We start from the raw sequence: 10669 nt of genomic DNA on the forward strand, positions 1-10669 counted from the left end.
ATACATGGTGATAATAGTGTGAGAGAAGTTTGCATTGGGAAAGCCATAAGGATGAGTATTGTTGTAATGATGTGGAAAATGGAGTTAGCCTACTTGGATGACTTGTGGTTGCTGAAAAGGCAAACTCCATTGAACTCCATGGGGTCTCTCTTGTCCCTCTGCTGTTGCTACTGTCAATTTCATCTATCAAATGTTTGGTTTAGTCAAAGTCAGTAAAATGAGTATTTGGTTTTCTACCTTCCATTCCCTCCGGAAGGAGCATGGGGACAGGGAACTGGCCATGGCAGTTAGAATTGAAAATGAAAGGGGACAATTTGAGTTGTTCAATAAATAAATATATGCTTTACATTATAATAATCTTATGGACAAATCATATTTTCACATCCAATTTTTTTTATTGTTATCACATTACGTTTCATTATCTTTTACTTTTTTTATTTTTCTTTTTTTATTTTTCTTTATAAATACAAAAGTTAATCACTATTTTATTTCTGTAGTGGGTTGTATTTTGTGCAAACAATCTTGTATATATGATAAAGTATCTAACCATATGTGTATATATATATATATAGTAATTTTAGTTGTGTTTGAGTAATATTGTGCAACATGTATAACAATCGAACTCCTTCAAACATCAATCTCTCATTCAAATTTTAGCATTAATTGAACAAAAAGTTATAGATATATAATTCTTAGGCCAATGTGTTGTGAAAAAGAGAATAGTTTTCTTTATTTCTTCTTCATAAAGAAAATGATGGTGGTGGTCACAACCAAATCAAGCATGAAAACATATTGGTAAAATATGACAACTAAATGGTTTTCTTTTAAATGTGTGGTTATAGGGCCAACACGAGTTCCCATTAGTTGTTTTAATGAAAAATGTCATCTTTATTTAACCACCTTTATTGAAGTGATTTTTTTTGTCATAGTCGAATTAATTGTAACACAACTAAAAGTCTCACTTTCTTGTAACTCAAACATTGAAATTTCTCTGTACAATATGTTTATCAATTCATGGTCATTATGAGCTAGCTCACAATATGAACACTATTTGGAGTTTCGTTTGTAAGTTTTTTACTTTCAATCATAGGCTTTGATATCATAAGGAATGCTTTAGGTTGAGGTGGCATTTATCTCTTCCCATTAATGTATGGATGGGGTTAAATTCTTCATGTGTTATATTTCAGAAATAATAGCAAGTGAGAGTGACATATCATATACAATAATAACAAATTCACCAAAATACCATGCAATGCAAACATAGAATTGGCACATCAATCAATTTATCATAATCACTGCCTCATTTAACATAGTCAAATTTTGATTGTTGCATTGACTTTTCAAAAAATTTCATGACAAATCCTTTAATATTTAATAGCAAATTGACATTTTTTTCTCTTTTGGCCAATATTAAACTTGCATCTTTTTCAAAAAAAATTCTCTACAATTATATTTTTTTAATCCACAATGTTGTAACTATATTACCTCGTATCATTTTAATTTTATATTACAACTATATGAAAAGATTTTAATAACTTATAACTTATTCAAATAAGCTATGAATAGTTTTATGAAAATACATCAAACAAACACTTTAGACATGAAAATGCATTAAATAGACATTTTCACCTTATATCACCCTCTTATGTTCAACTAAATAACTATATTTCAGGGTCAAAAATTGGAGGTGAGTATAATATTAAGAGTGTTGGAATTATTTTAGTGAGATACATTGCCAAATTTATAATCAACAAGATATAAATTGTCTATACAAGATACCAAGAACCATTTTCAAGATAAAACTTTAAAATTTATTATTGTGGATTTTATTTTTTTCTTTTTAAAAAATATTATTCAATTTTTTTTTTTTACTGAATGTGAAACTTTCATGCATACTATTCGGAAGAGTCATTCTCAGAAGAATGATATGTCCATATAACTTGGTCTAATTTTTATATAGAAATTTGGCCCCAGTGTACTTGATGTAAGCACGTTTTTGACTTGAGAAAGAATTTAAAAGGGTGATTGATGGTGGTCCATGCAAGGAAATAAAAGTCATGAATGCTTTTCCACGAGTTATCGAACAAAATGAGAGAAAAAAAAAAGGTGACTTTGGTGTTGTTTCATTGTCCCAACAAGGTGTTCTAATGAGAAAAGTTGAGGAAACTTTGCTTTATGTAGTTACATGAGTTGTGAGTTTCTTTGTACTGGGACATAGCAAAAAAACATGTTAATTGAACCAGAAAAGCAATCCCTCATTAATGTTGTGCCTTATTTCTTAGTTAAAGTTGATGAATTATATATACCCTTTTTCTAATAACAATAATATCTAGTAACTTGGCACCTTATTTTAGACTATGATTATCAAGTAAAGTTCATTGAACTCTCTAAATTATATTATGGTTTGGCTAAAGATCATTTGGCCATCAAGGTTTATCAGTTTAATACAACACTGCTTTTGCTTTATAAGCTTATAGATCATGGCAATGAACTTTGCTTCATCTCTCATCATGAAAGTATGCAATAAAAAACATCAAATTATGGGTCAACCAATCATCTTCTTTGGTCAAAAGAAAAATGACAACATAAATATGTTTGATAATAAAATCAATAGCCATACATTCTAGCAACTTCTCTTCCTCCAACGTAATAAAAAAAAAGAAAAAAAAAGTATGTGAGAATATTTTAAAATTTTCATAACATGTCTTTGTTAGCCTCTATGATATCTATTAATATATATTGGATTTTCTAAGCAATTATAAGCATAGGTTTGTCAAATGAAAACAAGCATTCCTTTACTACAAACTTGGTATTAAGAATAAAATAGAATTATTTTTAAAAAAATATCAATTAAATGAAAGATATAGTTTGGAAATAAACTCATTAAATGAAGTAAAATTACTTGAGATTTGCTTATATTTAAAACTGATCCAAAACGTTTTTATTTTGTTTATATTTAAGACTGGAGGAAGTATATATAGTTGTTGGCAAAACATATACTTCTCCTTGATGGTGTGAAATATTTGGAGTAATTGTGGTTTTGAAATTAAAAAAAAAAAAAATCATACGGTTATATACAATATATTAATTTTTTTTCTTAGTCTTTTTATAATCATGAATACATGAAAAATAAATGTGACAATTCATGGAAAAAAAAAATAGAAAATGTCCCTTCGTTATTATTCAGTAAAAAAAACTGAATAAATTCTTACCTACAGATACTTGTTGAATATTGATTGTTGATTCATTTGGATATTCATATTATTGTTTTTAAGTTTGAAGAAACTATTCTTAATTTTAATTAAAGAAAATCTACATCAATCACAGGTTAGAAAGCTATCATGGACTAGTTTGAACTTTCTCCATTTTTTCTTTGATTTGGACTCTCACAGTGTTAAACATTTTTCATGATAAGAGAAAGATTAAACAAGTTTTCTCCCTAAACTTTTAAGAACAAAAAAGAATAATCTTTTTTGTAAGTTCAAATTAGTTTATACATACTTCTCTTTTCTTCCTCTAAACATACTTTCAGAAAGAAAGAAAAAAAACCAAACAAATCCAATTGCTCCATCAATCAAATACCAATAATCTGATATGTTAGAATGTAGATAATTGCCATATGTTCATTTACAATTTATAGCTACACTTTTTTCTCTATATTTGCTGGTTACTTTGAACTTGTGATGTTACGTATTTTAATTTGTGTAACTGATCTTGTATCTGTATCAGATACTTTAATAATAAATATCTAATTTATAAAAACAATAATATTTTTACGATTTTAATAATTTATAAATTTTATTTTAATAAAATATAATTTATTTAATTTTAATTTGAATGTACAATAATAATTATATATTTATCATATTTTTAATAAATTTGTACATTTTAGTATGCATATATTGCATATCATATTTTAATATTTTAAAATAAGCACATAAACGTATATCAGATCCATATATCATAATTATGAACTCAAGATAACTTTACTGTGCACTTGACCATCCTCCATCCTTATCCAAGAATGAAGAGAAAATGGTGTTTGGTTGATCTGTAAAATTCGTGCTCCTCTAGGCCAATCTCCATAGCCACCGTAACCAGTGTGCCTAGCATAGCATAACCATAGATTATTGTATGGGCAGCACCAGTCCAATCCATGGTTGTGTCCAACAAAAATTGCCTGAGGTTGTCAAAACAAAAAGTTGCAAACAAAAATTATCATGATGATGATGAAAAATGAACATCTCAAAACCCATATACTTGAGACAATTCCTCAGTAAACCCCAAAAGACTTATTTGACAACCAAAAAATATCATTGCAATCATAGAAATTGTAAGTCTGGCTAACTATTGATCAGATGGTCCATACACTCGGGAATACAAGAGTGATCATGAGGACCATTCAAAGATCTACGATTGTAATTAGAGTTAAAGTTCACTTTTTAACATGATATAAAAGTCATGAGTTAGAATTTATTCTAACAAAATTTATATTTGTTGGATATATCATTTCATTCACTCTTAGACTGTTATCAGACCATCTATTAATGTCTAGTTTCATACATGAAATGTATATACCTGGCGTGAGAGGGTATATTGAAAGTTCTGGCTAAAAATAAAATCAATTTAGAGTATATACATGGATGCAGACATCATCTTACAGTTTTACAGAATTGAGATAGACTTAAAATCTACTTCTTAACAACTATAACTTATAAAAACTGTCAACTTTAAGAATGATTTTACATTTGGACACTTCGGACAGAGTGAACTGATAACCTCAATCTCAACATAAATCAACAAATTAATCATTAAACAAACACATATGCTGGTTCAAACCTAACAACTAGCATCTTTGAGGATTTGATTTTTGTTGTATACAGATAGCTCTGGAGAATTTGACAAGTATAGCATACAGACATTACCTTGACAGAAGTTCTGTTGAGAAGAAGATCCATGATACCCGTTTCAACTTCTTGAGCAGCGACACTTTCCTTGTTGATCGATCCTACACAAGGTTTTCGTATCTCAAACTTGGGAGCCACCACCTTATAAGCCGTACTTGGAATATGCCAGAAAACAATCTCCGGAACTCTGTCACGCAATATGTGTTATTTGAATTAATTGAACAACGCTTAAACAAGTTATTTAAATCAAAATAAGTTGTGGTTTCGTGCACTTTGATTCTACCTTTTGTCAGGGTTAATTTCTTCAGCTTTTCGGCGGAACCATTCCACCTGGTCATTAGATATGAGTTCTGGATAGGAACCACCACCAGAATCAAGAAAGTAAAGGAAAGCCACTGGTGATGGTGGATAATCAGGTGATGAAACTTGAAGGACATAGTTGGATACACTTGGCCAAAGATTTCTTGGGCCATAGCTAGAAAATGATCCATTGTGCTTCATCTCATTTGACATCAGCTCCAATCGTCCTGTTCCTTTGAAGCTACATTCATCGTCTCCTGAAATTTATCCAATACGCCCTTCACTGAAAATATCTCAAAAACTTAATCTTATGAGGAGCATGAGAGATACAATGAAACAAAATCAGGTATCTTCTATTCTCCATTATCTATTACTTAATACTTGGTACCTGAATATGAAGTTGTGGTTAGAGGGCAGTGAATTGGAGGAATGCCAGGCGGAGAGAACCACTCCAATGGCCACTGAAATGCAGCATCATCATGGTTTCCAAATACACTAACCCATGGTATGCCCCTGTTTCTTGTTGGGGAGATTGCCTGATTCCAATACAAGCTTGCATTCGCAATCATTATATTGTTTGCCGTGATGACATCACCAAGATATATCACCAAATCTGTCATCCAGAGTAAACTTCATTAGAACTTGGTTTTAATAAAATTTGAAGTTCATGGCACTACAAAATGATGGATATTTAGAAATTGAGACATAAGTCCTTAAATCCAAAATCTCAAGGAAATGAATTATGTTCCTTATCAAGATGGTTCTGATACCATTTTTGAGTTCTTAAGGAAGAATTTATTAGACAAAAACAACACAAATTAAAGATGAGCCTAATCATATAAGATATAAGGTATAAGATATTGATGTCTCCTTCTATTTAAAATCTTAATTTCTTTATTATATGTTATTCAACTTTTGAAAAAGTTCTCTTGCATTCTAATTTCCTCACTATTATGTAACTATCTCTAAGCATATGTACTGATCTAAGCATCTGTACTGATGCTTGATCATTTATTCCAAAGCAACAGATATTTTTATATTATCTTGTTGAATTGTTCTGCTATTCAAATTTTAAATATTTTTAACTTGTTTCTTAAAGTTTAAATTTTTTTTAAGGAAATTATCATGGTTTCAAATCATTTTAAATAAGTCTTTATTCGTGACTACAAACTATCATTGTTAATTATTTTTCAATTACAATAAATCCTTTGAAATCTTAAATAAATTCCTATAACAAAACTAAATCCAATTCTTGTTCATCAACATTGTCAGTATAACTAGTTCAGTTTAGATAATAAAGTCAATAAATGTGTAATATACCTTACTTCGAATTTCTATTTATAAACTTTTTTTAATTAAAATAAGTCTAATTACAATTCATGGCTAATCATAATTAAACCTTTAATCAGAATAGTTTTTCGAGTTCATTAATATCCCACATGACTTCAATCTACATGAAGGTGTTCCAAACCCTCACTACTTTTGAAGTGGATCTCCTCTTTGTTCACATGTATGTGCTCATTGTTTATGCATTGATTCCATGCATGTCTTTGTGCATTGATTCCTAAAAGTTAAATGGACTTAATTTAGAGATTCCTTGAATAGATAATGGCTACGAATTTGTGGTGGTGGAATCCAAGATAGACAGTATGTCACACAAAGCATGCATTATAACAATGGATGTCAATGGTGTATACAAGCTTGTTTTAATAAAGCTTATTTGTCAACCGTTATTTTTTATTATAACGTAAATTGGGATTCAACCCTAAAGATATCACTACTTCACACGAGTGTTAAAAAGAGAGTCCATGTTATGACTAGATCATCGATTTTCTAAAGATATCACTACTTCAACGTGGAAAGTCACACATCAACTAAAGATAAAGTCAATTCATAGTTTATAAGTGGATGAAATCCTCATCGTATAAGTTAGTTTTATGACATGACATCCGAGCCATGGTTAGAATTTATCCTAGGAATATTTGTAAACTTAAAGTCCACTTCTAACACAATTTATTTTGTTATTTACAACTAATAACATTTATCAGATCATATCTACAACTCACACCAGGTTTATCAAGTCTAATTTCATCCGATTAAAAGAAATCAAGATTTTTGGACAACTTATACCGGACCAATTCATATGAGACCCTCGCATCATAAAGGTCAACCACTAGTCTTCATAATGAAATGAATAAACCAATTTAAAATAAATAAAAAAATATGATAAAATTTTCAAGTGAAAGACGACTTTTTCTTGTGATTATCATTCCTAATCACGGACTTATCAAGAAGTTATAAAATTTTCAAAATATGACACTTTTAACAAATTACACCATTTCCATAAAAAATAAAAATAAAACATATTTTGGTATTAAAAGAAACAATAGCCAAAAGAGTGTGTATACACACGGATAAAGCTAGCGATGAAAACTATCCAACCTTACAATAATATTCATCGTTAAAATTGCAACTTCATGCCATGGTTCCTTTGGTGCACGTAAAGATTTATTACCGAACGCAGTTGTAAAAAAATATTTTAATGAATTATACGTTTTCTTTTTTGCAATATTCTCTTATAAGAATAGATCCCCAATTTCAATATTTTCTCTTACACAAATCAATATTCCCGTGAAGTAAACAAATTCTGAATAATAATTAATTTAGTCAACAATCTAATTTCACGGTGCTTATTCCATCTTGGATCCAAGATATTAATCCATCACCCTTAGTTTAATATAACAAAAGGGTTATAGAATATAATTCTATTTATGAAAATTTACTGAATACTAAATAAACTTGAATTTGTAAATATTTTTCGAACTTGTTCTGATATTAAACATGATTACTGTTAAATATTAAGATCGTTCAATATGATAGTAAGTATAACATTTCTTATTAAACCTCTATATTTATCTAATTCCCATTTTTACATTCTTTACTATTTTATATTATAGAAAACTCTTCATTAATTTAATATTTTATTTCAAAAATCGATGTTATTATGACATTTTTGTTGTAAAAAGTATGTCATTAAATATATTTTTCATAATATAATATATATTATATAAGAAATTACTTTATTAAAAATTATTAAGTTTTTATTTTGAAAATTAATATTAATAAATGTTTACGTATTCCTTGACAAAGATGAAATATGAAGTGCAAACAGTGAAACTCCCATCCACCGGTTGTCATTTCTAGAACAGTGAGTAATCAGGACAGAGTGTGTAAGGTGAAGAGTGAATGCAGTAACGGGTAACGTGACGTCACCTGGATTTTCATCGTGGAGCACCGAGTTCATGACGTTGATGGAGTTCAGGTCTTGGCGTGGGCCCCACTCCGTCCACGCGTCCTCCCCAAAATGAAGGTCCGCGAAGAGCCCAATCTTGAGGGCTGAACCCTCCGGCATCCGAACCTGTCTCTCCGGCACACCGTACACCGGTCGGAATCGTAAGGCGGATGATGATCGGACGGTGGAGATCAGAGAGAGAAAAAGTAAGGGCAACAGTATCTTCCACTTACCTCCTCCGTGACTTTCCATTGCTGTGTTAGAGAGAAAACCACAAAGAGCGTCTAAATCTCTTCAGATGATAGAAATACGGTTCGTTGCACTTTTCTGAGTGCATTATAATGCACGTGGACAGATTACTTGATGGCATTGTACGTAATGACGGAAACACCCTTTGGCAATTGTTTGTCACCACTGTCTCGCTTTCTTGCACCCAGCCACGTGTCTGTTGCATATTGAAATAAAAATTAAAATAAAACATTCTTTTATGAGTCAGTAAAACTTTAAAACAGTTACCTAATTCATAGCACAATATTCGGAAAATAAAAATAAAAGGAGACAGTAGAAAAGAGAAATATACCGACATTTTTTTATTAATGAAAGATACGAAGTTTTGTTATTTTGTAGAAGTTCGTACTGTGTTTCTATGGTTACCGATAAGTTGGTAACAAGAACAAAACCTTAGGTTGGCATATTCCATGTTTACGAACCTTATATTAGCATATTCCATATTGTCTTCAAGAACGGTGCAATTAGAACGAAGAATGACATAAATATATAAGTATGACTTCACATAACTTGTACAGTATTAAAAAATTTAAAATTTCATGACGAAAAATATAAACTATTAAGAATATAAAACATTAGTTTCATTTAAGTATTTTATTAAAAAAGTTCATTTGTAGATTACTTATAAATACTCTTATCTTTACTATAAACACATACTAAATAAAAATGTAAACACAAAATTGTATTTATGATCATCTATGTGGTGATTGCAGTGCCAATCGTGTGAGTCATAAATAAGATATTTTGATGTAGTTTTAATATTTATCTCTTATTGACAATATCTTTAATGTATTTAAAAAAATTAAAGAAATTTGAAGGGTGTTGCTCCCTCCACCTCCACAGCCTTCTCCCTCCACCCCCCCTTGACTATTTTGCCCCTTCCTCTATCTCTTCTTTACTATTTTGCCCCTCAGTAAAATTTTATTTTTAAAATTATTGTTTTTTAATTTTACTCATTTATAACATATTTCACTGATAACCTACGTAGTTCCTTGTATGAGTAAAATATTTTTCTGCAAAGCTTGGTGATCGTGAAAAGAATTATCAAACAATCTTCCTCTTGTTCTCGGTACAGTACGTGGTGCAGTGCGTTTGTGGTGTAGTGTGCTTGTCGTGGTTCCTCTCCAGGTACGTAGTCATAATCCTTCCAATAATCCTAAACCCTAAACCCTTCCCATAATGCTTCCAATAATCCTTTTAATATGCAAGCCTATAATCCGAATGCATGAGCCCCCAAAACGTACGAAAATAAAAACGAAACGTAAAAGGATCACTAAGCCTGAACGGATGACATCCTTCAACGGATGTCAACATTCGTTTAAGGCGAAACGGATGTCGACATCCGTTTTGCCTTAAACGGATGTTGACATCCGTTGAAGGATGTCATCCGTTCAGGCTTTCTGTTCCTTTTACGTTTCGTTTTTATTTTATTTAAGGTTTATTTTATTTACAGTAGTTGATATCTAAATTTTTAATTTTAAATGTTATATATAGTTAGTTTTTAAACGTAATAATTTTGTAAAATATATATTTGTTATAGATGATTTTTGTATCTTTAATTCTTTAATAATTTGATAATTATATGAAAAATTATTTATTACTCTATTTATATCAAATATATAATTTAATTATAATATTTTTATATTTGTTTGATTAATTATTAATTATGTTAATAAGGGTCATTATAATTTTGTAGGTGATTATTATTTAAAATGGATGAATATCTTCATATGGATTCTCAGATTGGTTGTAGTTTGAAATCTGATTTGTCTTCATCAATTAGCAAAGTTGTAGAGAGAGATTTAACAAATAAATTTACAACAAATGAAATATTTCATTCACGGGAGCACTTAATTCAATGGGTAAGAGGGATGGCTTTTGA

At 29.9% G+C, this 10669-nt stretch overlaps 1 protein-coding gene across 1 annotated transcript; it reads right to left on the bottom strand.

Moving 5' to 3' along the window:
• Window positions 1–3840: 3840 nt before the first annotated feature.
• Window positions 3841–8806, bottom strand: PAP16 (purple acid phosphatase 16). Its single transcript, XM_047323892.2, has 5 exons — window positions 8481–8806; window positions 5596–5820; window positions 5191–5464; window positions 4926–5094; window positions 3841–4180 (listed from the first exon to the last, which is right to left on the bottom strand). The coding sequence occupies exons 1-5, from the start codon at window positions 8749–8751 to the stop codon at window positions 3968–3970; spliced, it is 1152 nt and encodes a 383-aa protein (XP_047179848.2). The 5' UTR covers window positions 8752–8806; the 3' UTR covers window positions 3841–3967.
• Between the last annotated feature and the right edge of the window lie 1863 nt (window positions 8807–10669).

The sequence above is a fragment of the Vigna umbellata genome, chromosome 8 (genome assembly GCF_029865625.1).
Source record: "Vigna umbellata cultivar VRB3 chromosome 8, Vumbellata_1.0, whole genome shotgun sequence".
Lineage (NCBI taxonomy): Eukaryota > Viridiplantae > Streptophyta > Magnoliopsida > Fabales > Fabaceae > Vigna > Vigna umbellata.

Coding starts and splice junctions, on each gene's coding strand:
- PAP16 (XM_047323892.2), bottom strand. CDS start 8,751: ATGGAAAGTCACGGAGGAGGTAAGTGGAAGATACTGTTGCCCTTACTT. Junction 5,821..8,480: donor GCTCCACGATGAAAATCCAG/GTGACGTCACGT, acceptor TCTGGATGACAG/ATTTGGTGATATATCTTGGT. Junction 5,095..5,190: donor GAAATTAACCCTGACAAAAG/GTAGAATCAAAG, acceptor ATTGCGTGACAG/AGTTCCGGAGATTGTTTTCT.